We start from the raw sequence: 21,505 nt of genomic DNA, 5'->3' as shown, positions 1-21,505 counted from the left end.
TGCCGCACTTCAATATCCTTATTGAAGCGTGCAAGTAGTTATCATCACCTAGCCATCAGTCTCGATGATTTCCAAAGCAATTCAAATAACTTGTGCACTTTCTATAAGTCTTCTGTCAAAATAGCTTGGGCACTTTTCCGTATCGTCACCAGATTGCAATCGATCATCTCTCCAAGTCGAAATAAAGCGGTGAAGTCACGAGCAAAGCAGTGGTTTCTTTGTTCGATCAATTGGCGGTCGTGTACTGCATGCCAATCTGGACGTAGTACATTGCACCAGAAATCTCGAGTGTTATTAGCTGTTGTAGGCAGGCTGTTACATACATACATACATAAACATAATCCATCTATCCAAAGCAACACTCCAAAACACCTCCAATATTGGCTTATTAACATTTGCCACCAACAACAGTTTTGGCCGGATAATTCTGTCCAACTATTTTTATAACAAGATGATGGCTAATTTAACTGATAAAGATTTGACAGATGATCACAAGATGTTGAGCTCCAATTCAACTTTCGTCACTTGTTTTTTTAAAAAATTATAACAAATAAAAGTAGGACAATAACTTTGAGATCAAAACCTCACATAGATGCAAGCAACCTATAAAGGAAAATAATTGACTAATCATTTCCTTTTTTTTTGGTAGTCTTATCTACTGAATTAATCCCCGAATATATGTTTTTGCAATCTATGTAGACATACTATCTCCAAAAAAAAAAAAAAAAAAGAAAAAGAAAACAAAGGAGTCAATTTGATATTTCAACCAAGAATTTTAATAGAAAATCCAAACAGCAATTTGCAAACATATAAAAATAAGAGAGAAAAGAAATAGGAATTATCAAGCCAATCATTTTTCCCAAGTGGATCAGCTCTTCCAGGCATACACCAACAGCGAGAACCCACGCGCCCGCTGCAGCTCCACCTCCTCCGGGCTCGCCCACTCCATTACCGTCGAATTGCTCACCGATGACGCTGATGAGGTCGACGAGGACGAAGAACTCGTCTTCCTCAAGCTCTTCTTCCTCCCCATCCGCCTATCTCCGGCGCCGCCGCCACTACTGCTCTCGCTCCAATTACGGTTCATGTGCTTCCCATTATACCCCCGCGCCACCAGACTTTGGTACATCGCATTCCCGATATGCCCCTCCTGTTTTCCCTCTTCCTCTCCCTCGAATCGGAGGACGAACACGGCGTCCCCCGTCTCCGCCGCCCCGGCCGTGGCGACGCCGTGAGGAGCGGCCGTGTCGTCCTTGGAGTGGAAGAACCAGTTGTGGAGGTCCCACGAGACCTGGATCCGGCCGCAGCCGTCGACATCCGCCTTATCGCTCCCCCGGAACTTCCAACGGAGCCGACGGACCTGCAGGATCCGCTCGCCATCGACCCCTACCGACATCGCCACATCTCTCCCCTTATCCTTCGCCTCAAGCTCGATCGAGATCTCGCGGTCCCGGCCGCCGAGCCGGGCCCGTGTCAAGTACGATCTCCGGCCGCCTTGGTCCGCCAAAACAACGTGCTCCTGCCTCGAGACCAGCGCCGGGCGCGAGAGCAGGGGCGTCTGAGGCAGCCGGGCTTTCGACTTCTTAAAGGCCTCTTCGGCGAGATCCCCGGCAACAAGGAGCATCTCTCCATCCACGGAGACGGCGACGAAGAACCCGGCGGCCGGCTCTGGACCGCCCCCGGGAGGAAAGCTGGCGCGCGTCAGGTCCCACGCGAAGTCCACGCAGCGGTGGCCGCGGTCGTCCTTGAGGTGGAACCGCTTCGTCCCGCGCCGCTTCCAGAGCAGCCACGGCCGGATACGGAACCGGACGGGCTCTTCCTCATCCTCCTCGTCAGCGGACAGGCGGAGCTCTGTGCGGAGGGAGAGGCCTAGCACGGTGCGGGACCAGGTGAGGGCTGCGACGCCGAGGTGCGTCTCGTAGACCGAGGTCGTCAGGCTGGGCCCTGCCGCCTTCGATGGCGGCATCCCGGCGCCACCGCCACGGAAGCACGCCGGCATGGATTCTGGCATCCTCTCTCCAGCCCTCGTTGCCTATAATTTCCTCAGCAAACCGGAGCTGCAACAGATAAAAAAGCAGAGCTTTCGATGGAGAGAGACGGAGACGGAGAGAGAGAGAGAGAGAGTCTGGTCATCCAACAGGAGAGAGGGGCTGCAACATAAAACTCGAGAGCGGGGGCGTAACGTCACCGCGTCGGTGACCGCAACAACTCCATTGGATTCCGATGGCTTCTCGGATGTGGTGATTAATTACTTGTTAGTACTAACACTGGGTGATTAGTCTTAAGATCAGATGGAGAGCATTAAAGATTAGGAGGATCGATGAGATGCCGGCGACAGTTGCCGTCGTGCCCTCAGATTAGACTAATTGAAACACCAAATGATCGAGCAACAAAATCTAACACAAGATTCTAAATAGGTGGATATGATTCATCGTCCAAGTTGGTGTTGCATAGCCTTGACATTTGAATCGGAGACCAAGTCAAATGTCTGTAATTGCAGGGAAGGGTGTGGGTCAACAGGTCGAGTCAACGAAGGTGAATTCTCCAAATGAAAGATCTAAATGTACCGTGACGTCAGGAGAACAACAGCTTCTTCTTCTTCTCTCCCCCATCTGTTCCAACGAGCCATAATCTTCTCATTCTGAGATCGACACGACAATTCCGCTGTCTTGTTGTTCGGTGACTGATGAGATTTAGGTTTGACTCTGGGCTCATCAAACTTCGCGCTGTGATCGAGCTGGCAGGCGATGAATCAGCATGCAACTTTTCCTACCAACTCGAGGGGAGAGAGATTGCTTGCAAGTTAATTATGATGGCGTTCTCAATACTATTGTTGGCTGGTTGATCGTTCCTAACAGTCTCATCAACTTGATGCTCTCGAGAACACCGTTCTCTTACCTCTTTGAAGGGACTAAGTCTCCAGTGGAGAGCAGGAGACAAGTCCCATCTATGGTAGTGCTCCTAATGGCCGGCCGGCAGAAGGCCACAGTAGGATGCAACGTATACGTATTGAGAACTCATGTGTGCAAGCAACTGATGGAGACATTGTTCTTCTTCGTGTCCATGGAAGCAGGAAGCAGGAAGCAGGAAGCAGGAAGCAGGAAGCAGGAAGCAGGCATATGGTTTCTGCTGTTGCTTTGCTCATAAGCATCTCTTCATCTCTTGGTAGGAGTGGTGGCACAGGAAGAGGGAGGCTCCAAAGTCCAAAGAAACCCCACCTAATCCATGTGCCGTCTGATCCTCGCATGGCCCCCCATCTCCTTCCCCCTTCCCACAACCTCGCTGCAGAATCCAACGCTGATGAAAGGTCGATGATCCTCACCGGTCTCCACGGAGGAGAAGAGAGGATTGCAACCCATAGTACCGTAAAAATGGTGCGTTTGCTTTGCTGGTACACCTACTGATCAAACCAACAAAAACTCTGCTGCTCCACATATGTATTTTTATATAGAGGCACTCACTGGTATAACCACTCTCCATTCAGAAGTGAATCGGATCACTTACTTCTGTGTTCTTACTTCTCCACCATAATTGGATTGAGAGATCAATTCAGATTATTGTCCTCCACCGCAAATGCTGCTCTGCTGATCATTGTAGATCTATTTCTAGCTTTACAGGCTTTGATGAGCCAGCAATCTAAGCTTAATAAAACTGGGCCGAGTTTGGCTTGTTTGGAGGCCCAAACTGAACATTGAGTAACATGAAGCCTTGTGGGCCAAAATGGGCATCAGTTGGCCCATTTATAGATGCTTATCCGCTTCGGCAGAGAACACGAGTTAGGACCGAGAGGGTTTTGGATTGGGGTTTCTGCAGTTGCTTGCGGAGGTCTCGGGAGCAGCGGAAATGGTAAGTCTTGTACCCTCTTCCTTTCATCTGATTGTTAGGATTAGGGTTAGGGTTTCGATTTTGGGACGTGACTTGAACTGATGCCTCGGATTGGTTGTTTCTTCTGCTGCAGCCGTCGCACAAGACGTTCCGGATCAAGAAGAAGCTGGCGAAGAAGATGAGGCAGAACCGGCCGATCCCCCACTGGATCCGCATGCGCAGCGACAACACCATCAGGTGCTCTCGCTTCGATCCAACTCGGGCGTTTTGATCGCTTCTTGTCCTTCAACTCTACCATCCCATCTCATCTCCTAAATGGCGGTGCTTTCGTGGCTTGTTAGGTACAACGCGAAGCGCAGGCATTGGCGCCGCACGAAGCTAGGGTTCTGAGGTCACCCTAGACGGGCTCCTTTTGTTCTTCTCTTTTCTCTTAATAATCTATTTTCCCTTGCTTATGCTATGACCGAATTGCCATCAATGGCGATCATTTTGGAATGTTAGATTGCTTTGCCTAGTTGCTACACTACTCATTACTCCAACTGTACTCGTTTTCCTTTGCAATTGGTGTTCTTATGAAGATTATATGTCTGCAGTGATTTGTTTTGGGCTATTTTGATATGATGCAGTAGACTGCGAGCCGTGTGGTTTTAGTACATACAGATTTTAAGCTCCGTGACATGGATTTTATCTATAACCATCGTTAAAGCCAACTCAACCCTCCAAATTTTTAGGTTGTAGTAATTACTAATTCTTTAACATGCTTTGTAGTGTTTCCAATTGTACTCGTTTTCCTTTGCAATTGGTGTTCTTATGAAGATTATATACCTGCAGTGATTTGTTTTGGACTATTTTGATATGATGCAGTAGACTGCGAGCTGTGTGGTTTTAGTACACACAGATTTTAAGCTCTGCGACATGGATTTTATCGAAAACCATCGTTAAAGCCAACTCAACCCTCTAAATTTTTAGGTTGTAGTAATTACTAATTCTTTAACATGCTTTGTAGTGTTTTTATCTACTTGCATCCTCATTTGAGTTGATACTTCATTTCAGTGAAGAATGAGTAGAGAGCTATGCTCATGTATGATAATGAAATATTAGTTGTCAGCAAAACTGTTATGCAGTGTTTCTGGTTGAGGATAAGATTAATTAATGAATATGACTTGGAAATATGTTCACTGTGAATGGTCATCAGCAGTACATGTTCAACATGGGATCTTTTTGGGGTAGATTGTTTTTCAGGTAATACTGATCTTATTAGAAAAATACAAAAAAAACATTGGATCACACTAAGAGTTGACCTGGACAGGTTTGAACGTGAGATCTTTCCGAGGCAGATTGTTTTACATGTAATATTGTTATTATCAGAAAATCACATACATGAATTACATAAAGAGTTGATGATTCCATTAGGGCACATGCTTACAGAAACTTGTTATATGGTAAGAAAAGTGGTGCAATGTCTTGAAAGTACAAAGTAGTTATCGTATCATGTCTTGTGGAGATGGATTTTAGAATTGGGTCCTACCTTTCTAGAATATTGAAGCATTTGGCTGAAATGATGCTTCACTAAGGTAAAAGAACTGGCAGAGATGGTTCTTGTAATAAGGTCTAGTGTTGTCTATCATGTCTACTGAATGGTGCTATGTCAAGGTAAAAGTACTGGAGAAAATTGTTTTCCGCACCTTCTGAGAGCTGCTAAGTATATATGTTCTATCAAACATTTGTTCTAGAAATTGTGTTTATTCTTTGAACTGTATGGGAGTAAATCATCATATACTATCCTATCAAACAGAGTTGATAGTTTTTCATGTAATATTGACTATGCATCAAACAAAGAGTTGATCATTCATGTTATAGAATCTGGTTATATGGGTAAATGGTGCAATGTCTTGAATGTTGAAAGAGTTATTGGACAATGTTTTTGGAAGAGCTTTATAATAGGGTCCAATTGACTAGCATATCAAAGCACTTGAAAGAATGATGTTTTGCGAAGGTAAAAGAACCATAGGGATGGATTTGATAACAGAGTCGAAGCTTGTCTAGCATTTCGAAGCACTAGATTGGATGATGCTATGCTAAGGAACCGGTTAAAATTGTTCCCCACACCTTTTGAGATCTTCCTACGTATATCTATATTGTCAAATCATTTCTTCTACTGATTGTGCGTATTCTTTGAATTGTTTGAGAGTGAATCATCTCATGGAGTAGGATAGCTGCTTGCTGCTTGATATCTCACCCCATAGGAATGAGAACCGAGAAGGGGTATGTTGAAAATTGTTTATATCTTTGTCAATAATTATGTACATTCAGAATTGATATGGAACTTCTAATAGTGGTTCAGACAGAACTTGGTAGGGTGACCATCAGAACTTGGTCGGAGAATGAAACCAAGAGTTGATACTTGTTGCGTAACATCTCTTATGATTATTTTGAGAACGACTATTTGAGAACGGATTTCATCATTTTATTGACAAAAAAAAAAAAGAAGCTAGGTGATGTATTTATCATCGATGAATGGACTTGTCATTTAGCTCCTCAATTCTGAGATGTTGACAGAGGATCGAGTACTTGATCATAAATTGTTATTGTGGATGCGTTGAGCCACTTCATTCTTCTTCTATGTTTGAGCAAGTAATCTATGAAAGGTTGATATCATCATATCCTGATGATAGGAAGATGTAGTCTGATTCATTTGTTGATTCCATTGCGAAGTATTTTTTTTACCATCATCGTTAATGGGGAGACGTTTTGGTTGGCCTATCAGCCATAACAACTTAGGAAGAAAGCAAGAAGTGGCTCATTGTATGGTGACCCATTTGTCATCGATGGGTTTCAATTTACCTTCTTCGAGATGGATTATGTAATCCATGAGCTTATATCTTCTTTCAATGAACCCAAAACCAAGTGGATTTACAAAAATTTCTCATCGACTGAGCCAACACCTGCAGGTCCAGAAGAGTGATGGGAAAAACCATCACAATCTAAGATCATATCACTGGCATACCTGTCATTTGATTCAGATTGTATCAGATCAAGTGACCGCCCTCTCGGCCTTCCAAAGCATAAGCAATAAACTCGAGGTTTGGTTTGATCGTTGCGGACACCAAAGGAAATTAACAGTAATTCGTTCTGGAAAATGCTTTTTAGGTGGATGGAAGCTACGCCTACAAAATTTCAGGGGTGATGTGGTTGGTCGCATGGGCTCCACTCACTGCTAGGAGTGACATCAACCCTGAAGGAATGATGCAGCGGCCACCACGTGTTTGCATGGCTTGGCGAGGAACCTGTCACACGGCGATCCGTGGAGCCGAAACAACGCGAGGGTGGTTCCGGTCGCCCGTCTCTCCCTCTTCTTTCTCCTCGTCCTCCAGGTATGAATGAATGAACGAATGGCGCTGCCCCCACTTCGCTCCGCTCCCCGCAACGCGCCCGACACGTATCAGTTGGAGCCTCGAGCAACAGATGGCGAAGGGAGTCACCGGGTTCAGCGGCGGGCCACAGGACTCCGCCCCACCCCCTCCCCTCCGCCTCCTATAAGTGAACGCATCCCCCCCCTCGCTTTCTTCACCGCCTATGAAGCAGTAGAGAGAGCGCAGAGAACAAGAGCAAGGAGAGAGGACGAACAAAGTAGTAGCCCATGCCTCTCCTGCTCTCCCCGTACCTCTTCCAGTAGCTCTCGGCCTCCAACAACCAGCACAACTTTGCACAGAAACCTAAAAAAACAAATAGCACAAGATGGCGACCGCCGGTGGTGATGGCTCCATCTCCCTGGAGCAGATCAAGAACGAGTCGGTCGACCTGGTAAGATCCTTTCCTCATTGCTGTACTGATTCCTTGTGTCTTCCATCGCTCATTATTCTTTTTGCCTTGGGTCGTGCAGGAGAGAATCCCGGTGGAGGAGGTGTTCGCGCAGCTGAAATGTAGCCGCGAGGGGCTCTCCTCTGCCGAAGGGGAGCAGCGGCTCCAAATCTTTGGCCCTAACAAGCTCGAGGAGAAAACGGTGCAGTCTCTGTTTGCCCTTCTTCTTCTTCTTCACCATGTAATCAGTGCTCGTCCTTCATTAGCTCGATTTCTCAGTTTCTTGTGTGTGTGTGTGTGTGTAACAGGAGAGCAAGTTCCTCAAGTTCTTGGGCTTCATGTGGAACCCGCTCTCTTGGGTCATGGAGATCGCCGCCATCATGGCCATCGCGTTGGATAACGGAGGGGTAAATTCCATTCTGCTATCTCCTCTTCCGTCGGAGCATCTGACGATGTATGGCTGCGATTTCGCAGGGCGAGCCACCAGATTGGCAGGACTTCGTTGGAATCGTTGTCCTCCTCATCATCAACTCCACCATCAGCTTCATCGAGGAGAACAACGCTGGAAACGCCGCCGCAGCCCTCATGGCTGGCCTCGCTCCCAAGACTAAGGTCTCTTCCTAACATCCATGGATAGCTTGCTTGCACACCATGCCCTTCCTCGCTGATGTAAATGGGTGGTCTGGCACAGGTGTTGAGGGACGACAAGTGGTCCGAGCAGGAGGCGGCTATCCTCGTCCCCGGCGATATCATCAGCATCAAGCTCGGTGACATCATCCCGGCCGATGCCCGCCTCTTGGAGGGCGATCCTCTCAAAATCGACCAGTCTGCTCTCACCGGCGAGTCCCTCCCCGTGACGAAGCACCCCGGCGACGAGGTCTTCTCGGGTTCCACCTGCAAGCAAGGCGAGATCGAGGCCATCGTCATCGCCACCGGCGTCCACACCTTCTTCGGCAAGGCCGCGCACCTCGTCGACAGCACCAACAACGTGGGTCACTTCCAGAAGGTGCTGACGGCCATCGGAAACTTCTGCATCTGTTCCATCGCCATCGGTATGATCATCGAGATCATCGTCATGTACCCCATCCAGCACCGGAGGTATCGCGACGGCATCGACAACCTCCTGGTCCTGCTCATCGGTGGCATTCCGATCGCCATGCCCACCGTGCTGTCGGTCACCATGGCCATCGGATCCCACCGGTTATCAGAGCAGGGAGCCATCACCAAGAGGATGACCGCCATCGAGGAGATGGCTGGCATGGACGTGCTCTGCAGCGACAAGACCGGCACGCTCACCCTCAACAAGCTCACCGTCGACAAGAGCTTGATCGAGGTGATGCTCAAGTGCCAGCTTCTTGACTCATGGCGATTGGTCTCATATGCATCGGTTCTTGCAGGTGTTTGTGAGTGGCCTGGATAAGGATTCGGTGGTGCTGTATGCTGCAAGGGCGTCTAGGGTTGAGAACCAGGACGCCATCGATGCTTCCATTGTTAACATGCTGGCTGACCCTAAGGAGGTACTGAGCTGTTGCTACCTCTTCTGCCTTCTTCGTTGCATTGATCCATGCTCATGTTCATGAGCTCTGTGTTTGCAGGCACGTGCAGGGATCCAGGAAGTCCATTTTCTGCCATTTAATCCAGTCGACAAGCGCACTGCCATCACCTACATCGACTCCAATGGCAAGTGGCACCGATCAAGCAAGGGCGCACCTGAGCAGGTATCAGTGCGTGCAAACGCTTCTGTGTGTTCCCCTTGATGCTGAGATTTCATCCTCTCTCTGTATCCTTCAGATTATTGACCTCTGCAACCTGAGAGATGATGCGAAGAAGAAGGTCCACAGCATGATCGACAAGTTCGCCGAGCGCGGTCTTCGCGCTCTCGGTGTGGCGAGGCAGGAGGTTCCCGAGGCCAACAAGGAAAGCGCCGGCGGTCCGTGGCAATTCATGGGCCTGTTGCCCCTCTTCGACCCTCCAAGGCACGACAGTGCCGAGACCATCCGCCGTGCCCTCGACCTCGGCGTCAACGTCAAGATGATCACCGGCGACCAGCTTGCCATCGGCAAGGAGACTGGGCGCAGGCTTGGCATGGGAACGAACATGTATCCTTCCTCGACCCTTCTTGGCGAGAAGAACGACGACGTCAGTGGCCTCCCCATCGACGAGCTCATCGAGAAGGCCGATGGGTTTGCCGGAGTCTTCCCTGGTAAGGATGAGTTCCATGATCTCTGTGCTGGAGAACTGATGCTGCGTTGATGGGCCTACTCACGGGTGGCGGATTGATGTGGTGGTTCAGAGCACAAGTATGAGATCGTGAAGAGGCTGCAGGACAGGAAGCACATCTGCGGCATGACAGGGGACGGCGTCAACGACGCACCGGCGCTGAAGAAGGCAGACATCGGCATCGCGGTGGCGGACGCGACGGACGCGGCGCGCAGCGCGTCGGACATCGTGCTGACGGAGCCCGGGCTCAGCGTCATCGTCAGCGCGGTGCTGACAAGCCGCGCCATCTTCCAGCGCATGAAGAACTACACCATCTACGCCGTCTCCATCACCATCCGTATCGTGCTCGGCTTCATGCTTATCGCCCTCATCTGGCGCTTCGACTTCTCCCCCTTCATGGTTCTTATCATCGCCATCCTCAACGACGGCACCATCATGACCATCTCTAAGGACAGGGTGAAGCCTTCCCCCCTGCCCGACTCATGGAAGCTCCGGGAGATCTTCGCCACCGGAATCGTCCTCGGCACCTACCTCGCCCTGATGACCGTCGTCTTCTTCTGGCTAGCTCACGACACCGACTTCTTCCCCGTGAGTAGCAGCAGCTCCTGCTCTTTGCAGCAGCAACGAAGTGACCGCTAACGCATCGCAATTCCCCTCTGCAAACAGGAAAAGTTCGGCGTTAAGCCGATCAGAGACAACCTCAATGAGTTGACGGCAGCACTCTACCTGCAAGTGAGCATCATCAGCCAGGCGCTCATCTTCGTCACCAGGTCGCGGAGCTGGTCCTTCGTCGAGCGCCCCGGCCTGCTGCTGGTCACCGCATTTATGGCCGCCCAGCTGGTAATCCCGTCGTCTTCATCCTTTGCGCGGTTGTTCGTTCTTCATCAGATCCGCTGAAACACTCCCTCCCTTGGATGATAGGTGGCGACGGTGATCGCGGCGTACGCATCATGGGGGTTTGCCAGGATTCAGGGCATCGGATGGGGATGGGCAGGGATCATCTGGCTCTTCAGCTTGGTCACCTACTTCCCTCTCGACGTCCTCAAGTTCATCATCCGCTACACGCTCAGCGGCAAGGCCTGGGACAACCTTCTCGAGAACAAGGTCTTCCTTCTTCCCGGGATCTGATGAAGGCCATTGCAGCACATGCATCTCACCCCATACTCCACCATATGATTGCAGACGGCATTCACCACGAAGAAGGATTACGGGCGGGGCGAGAGGGAGGCGCAGTGGGCTCTGGCGCAGCGCACCCTGCACGGCCTGCAGCCGGCGGACACCCCCGGACTCTTCAACGACAAGAGCAGCTACAGAGAGCTGTCGGAGATCGCGGAGCAGGCAAAGAAGCGCGCCGAGGTTGCCCGGTAATCCACCAATCTGACCTGCGTTAAACTTTTAATAAGATGGATTTCATGCCATTAGCAATTACATGAGGGTTGATGAATGCAATCAAACGTATATGATGCAGGCTAAGGGAACTGCACACGCTTAAAGGCCACGTCGAGTCGGTCGTGAAGCTCAAGGGATTGGACATTGAGACGATACAGCAGCACTACACCGTATAAAGCAAAGCATATATATAAATATATATATGCATAAAGAGACATGAAGGTGCTGTTTTTTCTATTTGTATGCGTGGAGATTATGTGACGTCTTATGATATGCCAGACTAAATTGATCGATCTTACTAGGAAACATTTATTTACTTGCCTGAACGTTGGCGTGTGTTAATGGGCTCCTCGTCTATGCTCCAATTCCTGTGGGGTTGGGAGTGCGTGTCCCGTTTCTGCAGCTTAAATATGAAGCATAAGATCAACCAAAATCCTCCTAGAAATAAGAGAAAAAAAATACAAAATAAATGGCCAGCAGGACTATCATTCTACACTGCATGCTTAAAAGAACCACAAAGCAAGCAAATATGCATATCTTTACTTCCTACCAGCACACGATGAGCATCTTTTACCAGCAGATCCTGTCACCAGTACAATCAATTGACATTTAGAGAAACCTTAATAAATTAGGAGATAAAAATTCTAAACAGAATTTGAATGAAGTTAATATAACCCTAGAAAAGTCTGATAATTCTCAATAAAGTAAATATCAGGATACTAACAAGGCTTTGAGCAGCTGACAATAAAATAATTTCATTGAATTAATCAAATTTCACAAAACAACATACCAGTTATTTTTAACTTGAATGAAACGAAATAAACTCGACAAAATGACATGCCAACTTTGTGAATGATTACCTTTGCTTTTTTATCTCCATGTAAGCAAATTAAAGTTGAAAACCAAACAAGGCAACCATATCTCATCACCGTTGCTCAGCTTATATAACGGAAACACAATTTTTTTAACGAGAAGAAACTGATCCAAGAACTACAGTCTCACATTATGGCCTTAAAGACAAAATTACAGTCTGTTGGCTTCCACCAAGGAAAGCAGAATTCAAGGAAAATATGAACTTATGTTCAATTTAAATCAGACTTAATCCATCCTTCCCTTTAAGGTTCTTTCCTGCACTTCGGTTGGTGTCCTGCAAAGAATGAAAAAAGAATTTGGTGAATGGATATGATGATTTTAGATTGATGGGATGTTGGAAGCTCTATGATGCACATACTTGATGCCATCTATAAGAAAACCTTGTAAGTGGCATAAAATATGCGACAAAGTGAAAACCAATAACCCGAACACCCATGGAAAAAAAAAGGAAAAAAAAAACAGAAGGGAACAGCTTTTCTAGTGCATTTAGTCTTATTTCTTTTGGTTGCCATGTGCATACATGACTTCGGAATTCAAAGATAAAGTTTGTAGCATAGAGACAATGGACGAATCTGTTTTTACATATTTACTAGAATCCTACAAGAAACAAAAACATAAATGATCTAAAGAGTAACCAAATAGAGTATCATCAGACTTACACAAGAAGGACATGCCCTCCCCAACCACTCAAACAATCACGATCCACAGACGATAATAAAGCTTGTGAGATTGTCTCAAACAATTCTTCAGGTTCCTAGTAAGAAGAAAGAACAATGTTTAGACATGCTGCTGGCTTCAAGAAAGAAGTCACCAATAAGTGCAGATAAGAACATGAACAAACAAAAAGCACGCAAACTGTACTGGTTTCTTCTTCCAAGTGTTATTTAAATGTCCCCGATTTAATCTGAATTCCTTTTAGTACATAAAGGAATTGTCTTATTTCATTGTTTTACCATGTTGTGACATGCATTTAAAAAATGAAGAAACTAAATCAATAATGCTTTTACATACTTCTAGCAATACAGACTCTCATATGCGTGCAATCACACCTTTGGAGTACCCTAGTCTCGAACCTAATTGATCATTACGGAGCGATCTGTGCTCCTCTGTTGCCCCCAATCACCCATGTTATTCCCTCATTCAATGCCTTTAATGTCACGCTTGCTCCTGTAGATCGGTATTACTCTAATACCAAATTGTTAGGAGTAGCCCCTGCTAAAAAGGGTGTCCTATTTTGACTAAAAAGAACATCCAAGGAATTAATCTAACTAAAAACTAAGAATTTCATTACTAAAAAAATTCTACGAAAAAAAAAGTAAAGCAGTCAACAAAAACAACCAGAAAAAGTGTATAGTTTAACTATTTACAGTCTATCCATTCTCCCATCTAATCATATTGCAGACACAATGAAAAAGTTAATTACCTAATTATTCATTTAATGTCAACATTCACTGCATCAATGCTTCTGTGCAGATTTCCTTTTGGGGTCCCGGCTCCTGTTTGGGCCAGAACACAAGTTGCTGACTCATGTTGCCATAAGGAACAGAATTCCCAAACCACGTGCTGTTCTAATTTTGTCAATGGAGTATATGAGGGAAGATCATGGATAGCTCGATTTTATGTGGCAGACAACTCTGCTTCGGCACATATAAACTAGTGGGTGACGTGGTGGGTTGGCTGTGGTGGTCAACATTGGTTGATGTGCACAGCACCATAATTAGTGTGACACAAGAGAGTGGGTAAAAGTGTTGAGAATGCAACCCTTTTTTTGTTTAAAAGGTGAATCACTTGTTCTGGATGGAGTACATAGAAAGAAAAGAGGTAATGCTTGTTTATCTGAACCCCAGAGTTTCATCTGAAGAAGTGATTTCTCAGGAACAACCTCAAAAATTTAAATATAAGGCCTAAAAAAACATGCTTTCAACTCCCATCTCTTGCAACTTCCTGGATGCATGGAAGATGTAAACAGATAAGATGGTTCACCATCAAAAGAGACATCTAGCTTTTTAAGTTCTGGATACTGCAAGGAAAACCAGAAAAAAAATGTCCAAATAAAGCTTCTCTATAAGCTCACTTACACCTATCAATACTATAAGAATTAGCATTGCCGTAATAAATCCTATAGTTTTGCATGTTTCAGAAAAGAGCAATTGGCTAATGAATCCAAGTTAAGGTGGCGAACATACATACTGTCAGATCAAGTACTCCAAGATAGTAAGTTACCATGTTAGGCTTGTACATGGATTCACAAGCACCATAAAGAGACTCTGAGGCTGTACCAGAGACAACAAAATCTTTGGCAAGTTCCCTGCATGCAAGTAAACATCCAATAAACGGCATGAATATATATAGAGTGTGTTTCATTGTGTTTTATAATATATATATATATATATATATATATATATATATATATATATATATATATATATATATATATATAGCTTTTTTAATATGTTTTATAGAATGTACTAGGATCTCTTCAATAGTCATGGTTATTGAGTAAAGCATCAGAGTCATTTTTTATTGTCTATAATATTTGGCTTGCTAACTGCAAAAAGAATCTTTTTCTACAAGTGCAGAGATAGACAGAGCATCAATGAGATGTAGCAACCACACAAACAAGTAATATGAGTTTAATGAAAAGTTGTAAACATGGTAGAATAAAACAGAGCAAAAAAGATAAGTGTGATTGAACTATCAGTTGCCACGATCTCCTCAATACACCAATATGCCTAATTTGAAATTCCCTATGTTGATTGCACCAATTTCACTTGGGTATCTTTCCATTTACCAACTCAACAAGACATTGTAATCTCTCATTTTCCAAATAAAGTATTGCTCAGTGACTATCAAGGCATTATGTGTGACAGAACACCTATGAGCACACATGTAGGACAAAATATAGTTATTTGTTCTAACTTGTTCTATGAACATTTTTTCAAGGTCCACCAGTGTTGTATTTTGTATTCTAAGAAGCTAAGAGCAAAGCATGCACCAAGCACAGCTATGAATACTTGTGCCTCCATCTTGTTTGAGAGTTTCTCATAAACACAATAAAGCTAGAACTATGCAAAAAAGTGGTGTACTTATCATGAGGTATATTCATAAAACTGCATGAAGCAATGCATTTAGGACCATTACAAGAATACATATGAGACTTGTTATGAAAACAAGGAACCAGAGAAGCACCTATATGCCAATATACATGACAAACATAGAAAATTGTTGATATGAAGAAATTTCAAGAGATATCTGTGATATATTAAATAATAGATAGACACTAAAAGATCCATGGGCCAGCCCAAATAGTTTGGACATTACGGCTTGTTTTTTGTTTTGTTTTGTGACAATCTAGAAAGACCATATACAACAGATGAAAATAGAAGCCAACAAAATAGATGACAATCTATTTCAAATCTAGGGATTCACCTGAAAATCATTCTGTACCAAGATCTATTTGAAATTATTAAGTTTGTTACATGAAAATTACTTCAGAGAAACTTTCTGATTGATTCAACAACGTACACACTACCTCAACTCCTACAAAATCCTGTACCTTAAAACATGCATGAAGCATCACTAATCTTTTCTATGAAATGATATTACAGTACATCTTGCAGTAGATACATTTAAATTTCTTCTCGGAGTAACTTATAATTACAAATGTTTAGGATGATTTCCTACAGAGATGCAATCATGTAAAATGTCAGTACAATATTAAACTTTCAACATGAAGCACAAACAAAAAAGAGAGAATTAAAATGCCCAAGAGTATAGGAATATTTTAGTTGATATACATATATACACACACTCTACTGACAACTTTATTTAGTTATATACTTTATATATACACACACATTAGTTGGTAAATATACATAGGCAATAATAGGGTTAACAAAAAAGCTGTCAATTACAATAAAAATAGCTGTATGTGTTGTAAGTTGAAATTGTTTAAAGCAATATTTAAGAATGATCCATGGGTAAGGCAAGAGAAAAAGATGCATACTTGGCACCAAGGCAATCCATGGTACAAATGAATGGAACATCATCGTCACCTAGTCCAGCAATTACAGGCTGACAGAAGTATGGACCAAATCTACAACCAGAGCCAAAGTAACAAGACAATTCTTCTGTGAGAACATCAATATGGAATTGAAAAGAAGCTAACGAAAATTAAAAGCAGATCAAAAAACAAAAAATACAACAGGAAAAAAATGGTCAAGTAGCAGATATGATTCTTCAGTTCTAGAGTGCATGCATATCTTTCATATGGTTAAAGCATTTTAAAGATGTTCACAATCAATTAATGTTTATTATCATAAACTATCCAAAGAAACTCTGATACCTTAATATTTCAACTAAACATTTAACAAATGAACATGATACAAATGAATATAACCAAATTATATATGTTATTTCCTACTTAAGTCATTTCTTCTTTCATCCAAATAACTAAGTTGCATATGTTAATAAATTGGTTTTGTTTGCATACTTTTATCACTTATCAAAGCAACACTGAAGCTTAAGTAGCACCATGGTAGCAAATAATAGTTAACTATTCATTTTATAGGCCTTGTCACTGGTTAATGTTCATCAAAAGTTTCAGAGGTGATTACCGCCTTAGCTGAAAATATCCATATCTCACTAGTAAAAATAACCAAAACCCAACATTTCTTTTCTGTAACTTTCTGCAGACGTTAATAACTTTTTTTTGTCTCTTTTAACACCTGTTAGCATTATGTACTCCGTTTGGTGGGTTTATAAATTCCATATGAAATCATACATGCAAAGAGGAAGCAGCGCACTGCAATAGAAAATTCAACGCCAGTGGCAATAAAGTAGGAGGAGGCCTCAAATAGCAGTGCACTGCGGCAAAATTACAACTTATAATTGCAGAGCAAACCTTTTCTCATACAGCAGAGCCGAAACGAGGCTGGCAAAAGTCTGGGGCTTCATATCCCTTTCCTCCCTCAGCTGATAAAGCTTGTGGCGAAAGACCAGCCGCTGGTACCTTATGTCCCCAACAACAACAGGCAGCAAGAGATCAAATTCGCACATCAAAACCTAGTCCGGCAAACAAAATAGTCCAGGATAGAGGTCAGCTCACATGGTTTGGGCGTCGGTGGCGAGGCCAGAGAGGCCGATGTAGAGCTTGTCGTGGATCTTGAAGATCCTCTGGAAATCAGTAGCGACGGTCTGGAGGTTAACCCCAAGGCGGCGGTCGCTGGCGATCGCAAAGCAATTCTTCCCGACCATCGCCACCAGGGCGCTCCCATTGTACTCAAAGATCTGAAGGGAAAACACACATTAGATTTCTTTCAGAAGACGAGAAGAACGAGGGGTTTAGTTTTTCGATCAAATGCGTACCGACATCAGTCAGCGAGGAGAGAGAAGAGACGAAGACGAGCGCGAAGGAAGAGAAAGGTGGCTTGGTGAACACTCCTTGGAATTACTAGGGATTTAAAGTGTCGTCGAAAGCAGGTTTTCTTGGGCTTTAAATGGGGTCCCATGACCTTCGGGCTAAGTTTGAACCTTTGTCGGTCAGCTTACCGCACCCTAGACCGGATGCAGAGTGGCCCAAAAATATTGTAAATGACCGAAACATGACAAAATTTCGTATTCTTATTCTCACGAAAGTGATTAGAATGCGGCGTTAGAGAACTGATCGGTTAAGTTACCGCAAACCAAAGCAACGGTAAGCTGGCACCCAGAACTCGTAAATGTCGTTTTCTTAACGTCACAGCGGTGGTTAGACCGAGTTACAAATTTATCAGTGAACTTACCGCACAGAAGGAGGATGGTTAAGTGGTCTAAAAAATTTTAAACTTTGTCAAAATTGTGCAAATTCGGTCTTCTTACTCACTTGCGGTGATCAGAATCCAAATATGTGGCGCACCCCTCGACGCGCTCGAGCGTCCTCATGCCACCACGACGGCCGAAGACGATGAAGAGGTCTCTCTCTCTCGCTCGAGCTTCCTCATTCCACCTGTGGACTCATCGCCTCTCCCTCCACAGTCGCGGTCGCCGGTGAAAACCTACAAAAACCCCGATTCATAGCCGAACGCCTCACCACCTTCGGCTTCTTCCAGTGGCGGCCGCCCGCCCATCACTCAACTCCACAAACCCCGTCCTCAAAATCCAATTTTTCACCCAAATGCAAGAGGACAATTATACTGCTGAAAAATAGTGTCTCTAAATTAGCAGTGTGTACAACTTAAACATCCAACAGATTGAACTTGAATGGCTCACTTTGATATGCTTTTCCATTGGGTGAACTCAGATGGAAGAACACTTTCATTGGAGGAAAGCACAGCTTGGGCCGTCAACTTCCCTACAAATCCATGGTACAGAAGTCCCCTCGAACCCAGACCTCCAACCAACCAATACCTGCACTTCACGCTCTCACCAATAATGTCATCAACACAACCCAATAGTGGGAGAGAGCCATAAGGAGTCAGCGGTGGCATCGCCCTCAGGCCGGCTTGTGCTTCGACAAAAGTCCAGTTTCGTATGGGTGGATACACGGCAGAGGCTTTCGGCATCAGTTCTTCCATCGCCCTCGAAGCTTCTTCTTCCGACACACTCGATGCATAATCTTTGGAATTCCAATCCCAAGTTGATCCCACCAAGACGCTCCGTGGTTCTCGGAACGCAAGCCATGCGTCCGACAAGATCGAGGGTCTTTGGTGATCATATTCACCTCTGCAGGATGATTCTCTCAAAAGACATTGCATTAGAAGATTTGAGTGAGAAGATAAATTTGACTGTCAGTACAAGAAACGCTGAGGGAAGCAATGATTCATACGGGAGATCATATGGCAATTGGAGCTTAGCAATAACGCCTCTGCATGTCCTCAGGGGAAGCTTTCCCGAGAGTTGTGGAAGCTTGTCCACTTTAGCACCAAGGCAAATAACCACTGCATCGTATTCCTCTGCACATTCTCACTGGAAGTTAGAACAACGGTAGTATGCTAGCATTTCAATGCATAGGATAGATATATAGGATTGCATTGCATGCAGATAACAATTAGAATAACTTCAGGTGAAAATAACTAGAGAGGATGCATATTTAGAATTAGATGAAGTATATGCAATGATCTGCTAATATTCAGGAAGAAAATGATTCGAGCAGAAAACATTGGAACATTTTCCCTGAAAGCCCAAAGTTTGGCACGTATGTATCTGATGCTTAGAATTTCTGCAATCCAATCTTCAAGAAAAAACAAGTACTAATTTACTAGATTCCCACAATCACATAGAATTTAGGTGGAATTGCTTTAACTTCAGGGTCAAATTCAGAATTGAACTTGAACGCATAAGTTGAAGAGTTGATGTGCTGATAGTCAATATAAATATCTGTGAATTGCATTTTTCATGGTGGTTAATATTCTAGAGAAAAATAAGTAACAGTTAAGTAACTTAACAAGACTTTTTCATGATAACATGTTATCAAAGTTGCTCGCAAATCGAAACTTCTAGAAGAAAGCATGTTTTGCCAAGAATCAATCTTCATGAGAGTTTGACCAACATACGAATTAATTTTCCATTATATTTTTTATGTTCGACAGAGGTCGAAGGGAAAGGAGGGCATGATTGGCAGAATAAATTGTTTACCTGATAGTTGGTGGAGACTGTTGATCGATTCTTTGAATAGGTAAATCTCTCTTTCTTCGCATTCTGCCAGATCATTGCATGCTAAAAACAGTGCCTGCATAAAGAATATTTAATCGCCAAGTGAGTATCTAAAGAAACTTTGTCCAAGATTAAGGCAACCATAAGAGAAACACATTTGCACCTGAAGATATCGTTTTGGATGGATGTTCATAGCAAGGGGCATATAAACAGCTAAGTCAAGTGGCACACACAAATCAGGCACCAGATATTGAGCAGCACTCCTATCTAGGAGTTCCAGATAGCAACTCTCAGAGAAACTCTGAGCATTCTAATCACTTGAAGAAGAAATAAAGGTCACTAAGCAAGTAATACAAAGCAACAATCAATCTGCAATACTAAATGGTTTTACCTCCCTCAAAATGTCAACATTCTTCTGAGATGCAGGTCTTATTATTCCCCTATAATATGGAACAAAACATCCATCAGCCTCAAAGACTGAAGCATCTGAGAAATTTGCTGTTACTTACTGTAAGTCAGAATCGAGGAGATGCGATTGACATACATTCTGACAGTGTCCACATGTAACTAATTTGTGGTCTAAAATTTACATGTTTTGTATGAACAGAAATGCAGCATATTTACATGAACTCTAAGGTGGTCTATTGGAAATGAAATATGAATGTGTTGTGGAAATGATTACCTTTTCCAGACAATTCTTTCTTTGAAGCTACAAAATGAGTCTTGAGGAGCATTACTCGAAGCTCTGGCTTCCACCGCTCTGTTTGCAATAATTAACAAATCTAAGCACTCTCTCCAGCACTCCGAACCTCTCCAAAGAAGCTTAGCTGCAATTAGAAACAAGATGGATTGTTTCAAGAGGTTGGTCAGAAACTGAAGCTTGCATAAATTTCAAAAGAATACGACTTTATGTTTTCGACATATTTAACATAAATCCGAGAGAACTATGGGCACCTTTAGGAGAGTAAGGATGAAGGAGCCCTCCAGATGCACCAGATGCACCACCACCTATCCCAGCATCATCGTAAATATCTATACAAATCCGTGAATCGTCAGAGCTTTGCTGCATGACATAGGACGATAGCGTGTCGCGCAAATGTATCAGTAAAATGCCCTTTCTTGCACGTAGGTGACATTTCGCCCTAACCAATAAGACGACGGCAACTAAATCTAGAGGAAATTTCACTCCACTCGTTCAGGCAATTCATCATACACCTCGCTTGCGAGGCTAAATTCTTCACTGACAAAAAGAAAAATAACGGAATCACACGCGAGGAAGGAAAAAGAGAAAATTACGACCTTGAGAAGATGCCAGGCCACCGACAGTCCTGCGAATCCAGCTCCGAGGATCGCATATCTCAAACTTGGCTTGTACAGAGCGGATAATGCGGTGGGAGGGGGAAGGCAATTGGAGGAGCAGAGAGGAGGAAAGGCCTTGGAGTAGTTCCTTCTACCGGTGGGAGAAACACACCGAGCCTTGTCCATTCGCCACCAATGCTTAGGGTCTTTAGGGTCTGCGACGAAGCCATCTGGGACCGGCGGATGGACGCGGAGGGGAAGGCGGACGCCCGACGGCATGAGAGAGATAAAAAGAGCGTGACTACCGTGTATGGCATCATATATATCGTTGTATGCGTGTCGACGTTTCAAAGATCCGTTATAAACAAAGAACGAAATATAACGGTCGTTATTGAACTCAGATAAATACAAGAAGTTCTAAAAAATGTTTTTTACTACATATTACATAATATATTTATGTAGGATG

The 21,505-nt window shown here is 44.2% G+C and overlaps 5 protein-coding genes across 8 annotated transcripts; 2 read left to right on the top strand and 3 right to left on the bottom strand.

Moving 5' to 3' along the window:
- Nucleotides 1-736: 736 nt before the first annotated feature.
- LOC135593020 (uncharacterized) lies at nucleotides 737-2,565 on the bottom strand. The gene has a single exon (XM_065082819.1). It carries the CDS (start codon nucleotides 2,009-2,011, stop codon nucleotides 869-871), a length of 1,143 nt encoding a protein of 380 aa, XP_064938891.1. The 5' UTR covers nucleotides 2,012-2,565; the 3' UTR covers nucleotides 737-868.
- A 1,124-nt stretch (nucleotides 2,566-3,689) lies between these two features.
- LOC135593022 (large ribosomal subunit protein eL39-like) lies at nucleotides 3,690-4,407 on the top strand. Its single transcript, XM_065082820.1, has 3 exons — nucleotides 3,690-3,846; nucleotides 3,959-4,062; nucleotides 4,167-4,407. The coding sequence occupies exons 1-3, from the start codon at nucleotides 3,844-3,846 to the stop codon at nucleotides 4,213-4,215; spliced, it is 156 nt and encodes a 51-aa protein (XP_064938892.1). The 5' UTR covers nucleotides 3,690-3,843; the 3' UTR covers nucleotides 4,216-4,407.
- A 2,756-nt stretch (nucleotides 4,408-7,163) lies between these two features.
- Nucleotides 7,164-11,501, top strand: LOC135593018 (plasma membrane ATPase-like). The gene is made up of 13 exons (XM_065082814.1): nucleotides 7,164-7,629; nucleotides 7,709-7,828; nucleotides 7,935-8,033; nucleotides 8,101-8,238; nucleotides 8,318-8,959; nucleotides 9,024-9,143; nucleotides 9,222-9,344; nucleotides 9,418-9,829; nucleotides 9,920-10,434; nucleotides 10,513-10,686; nucleotides 10,768-10,950; nucleotides 11,029-11,210; nucleotides 11,315-11,501. Exons 1-13 carry the CDS (start codon nucleotides 7,564-7,566, stop codon nucleotides 11,409-11,411), a joined length of 2,871 nt encoding a protein of 956 aa, XP_064938886.1. The 5' UTR covers nucleotides 7,164-7,563; the 3' UTR covers nucleotides 11,412-11,501.
- A 713-nt stretch (nucleotides 11,502-12,214) lies between these two features.
- On the bottom strand, nucleotides 12,215-17,608 carry LOC103997837 (proteasome subunit beta type-3). Its single transcript, XM_009419164.3, has 7 exons — nucleotides 17,476-17,608; nucleotides 17,216-17,397; nucleotides 17,012-17,119; nucleotides 16,115-16,204; nucleotides 14,332-14,416; nucleotides 12,768-12,862; nucleotides 12,215-12,382 (listed from the first exon to the last, which is right to left on the bottom strand). Exons 1-7 carry the CDS (start codon nucleotides 17,479-17,481, stop codon nucleotides 12,334-12,336), a joined length of 615 nt encoding a protein of 204 aa, XP_009417439.1. The 5' UTR covers nucleotides 17,482-17,608; the 3' UTR covers nucleotides 12,215-12,333.
- A 212-nt stretch (nucleotides 17,609-17,820) lies between these two features.
- On the bottom strand, nucleotides 17,821-21,453 carry LOC135593019 (uncharacterized). Of its 4 annotated transcripts, none has more exons than XM_065082815.1 (9): nucleotides 21,040-21,453; nucleotides 20,695-20,803; nucleotides 20,423-20,567; nucleotides 20,132-20,180; nucleotides 19,904-20,050; nucleotides 19,723-19,816; nucleotides 18,914-19,040; nucleotides 18,358-18,810; nucleotides 17,821-18,284 (listed from the first exon to the last, which is right to left on the bottom strand). In XM_065082815.1, exons 1-9 carry the CDS (start codon nucleotides 21,316-21,318, stop codon nucleotides 18,215-18,217), a joined length of 1,473 nt encoding a protein of 490 aa, XP_064938887.1. In that variant the 5' UTR covers nucleotides 21,319-21,453; the 3' UTR covers nucleotides 17,821-18,214. The 4 variants fall into 4 exon arrangements, with proteins under 4 accessions (XP_064938887.1, XP_064938888.1, XP_064938889.1 ...); XM_065082816.1 differs by having other exon boundaries at nucleotides 17,821-18,281; XM_065082817.1 differs by having other exon boundaries at nucleotides 20,695-20,882; nucleotides 21,040-21,235.
- Nucleotides 21,454-21,505: the final 52 nt, after the last annotated feature.

This window comes from Musa acuminata, chromosome BXJ1-9, assembly GCF_036884655.1.
Source record: "Musa acuminata AAA Group cultivar baxijiao chromosome BXJ1-9, Cavendish_Baxijiao_AAA, whole genome shotgun sequence".
NCBI classification, from domain to species: domain Eukaryota; kingdom Viridiplantae; phylum Streptophyta; class Magnoliopsida; order Zingiberales; family Musaceae; genus Musa; species Musa acuminata.
The sequence above is the reverse complement of the archived record's forward strand: the minus strand, read 5'-3'. Positions and strand labels throughout refer to the sequence as shown.

Bases quoted from the DNA above. Each gene is read 5' to 3' on its own strand.
- LOC135593018 (XM_065082814.1), top strand. From the start codon at position 7,564: ATGGCGACCGCCGGTGGTGATGGCTCCATCTCCCTGGAGCAGATCAAG. The intron at 10,951-11,028 runs GTCTTCCTTCTT...ATATGATTGCAG, and splicing joins ACAACCTTCTCGAGAACAAG to ACGGCATTCACCACGAAGAA. The intron at 11,211-11,314 runs GTAATCCACCAA...TATATGATGCAG, and splicing joins AAGCGCGCCGAGGTTGCCCG to GCTAAGGGAACTGCACACGC.
- LOC135593019 (XM_065082815.1), bottom strand. From the start codon at position 21,318: ATGCCGTCGGGCGTCCGCCTTCCCCTCCGCGTCCATCCGCCGGTCCCA. The intron at 20,804-21,039 runs GTCGTAATTTTC...TATGTCATGCAG, and splicing joins TGGCCTGGCATCTTCTCAAG to CAAAGCTCTGACGATTCACG. The intron at 20,181-20,422 runs GTAATCATTTCC...TCCATATTATAG, and splicing joins GAAAGAATTGTCTGGAAAAG to GGGAATAATAAGACCTGCAT.
- LOC135593022 (XM_065082820.1), top strand. The intron at 4,063-4,166 runs GTGCTCTCGCTT...GTGGCTTGTTAG, and splicing joins CGCAGCGACAACACCATCAG to GTACAACGCGAAGCGCAGGC.
- LOC135593020 (XM_065082819.1), bottom strand. From the start codon at position 2,011: ATGCCAGAATCCATGCCGGCGTGCTTCCGTGGCGGTGGCGCCGGGATG.
- LOC103997837 (XM_009419164.3), bottom strand. The intron at 14,417-16,114 runs GTATGCATCTTT...ACTTGCATGCAG, and splicing joins ATGGATTGCCTTGGTGCCAA to GGAACTTGCCAAAGATTTTG. The intron at 12,863-14,331 runs GTAACTTACTAT...TCTTCTTACTAG, and splicing joins CCATGTACAAGCCTAACATG to GAACCTGAAGAATTGTTTGA.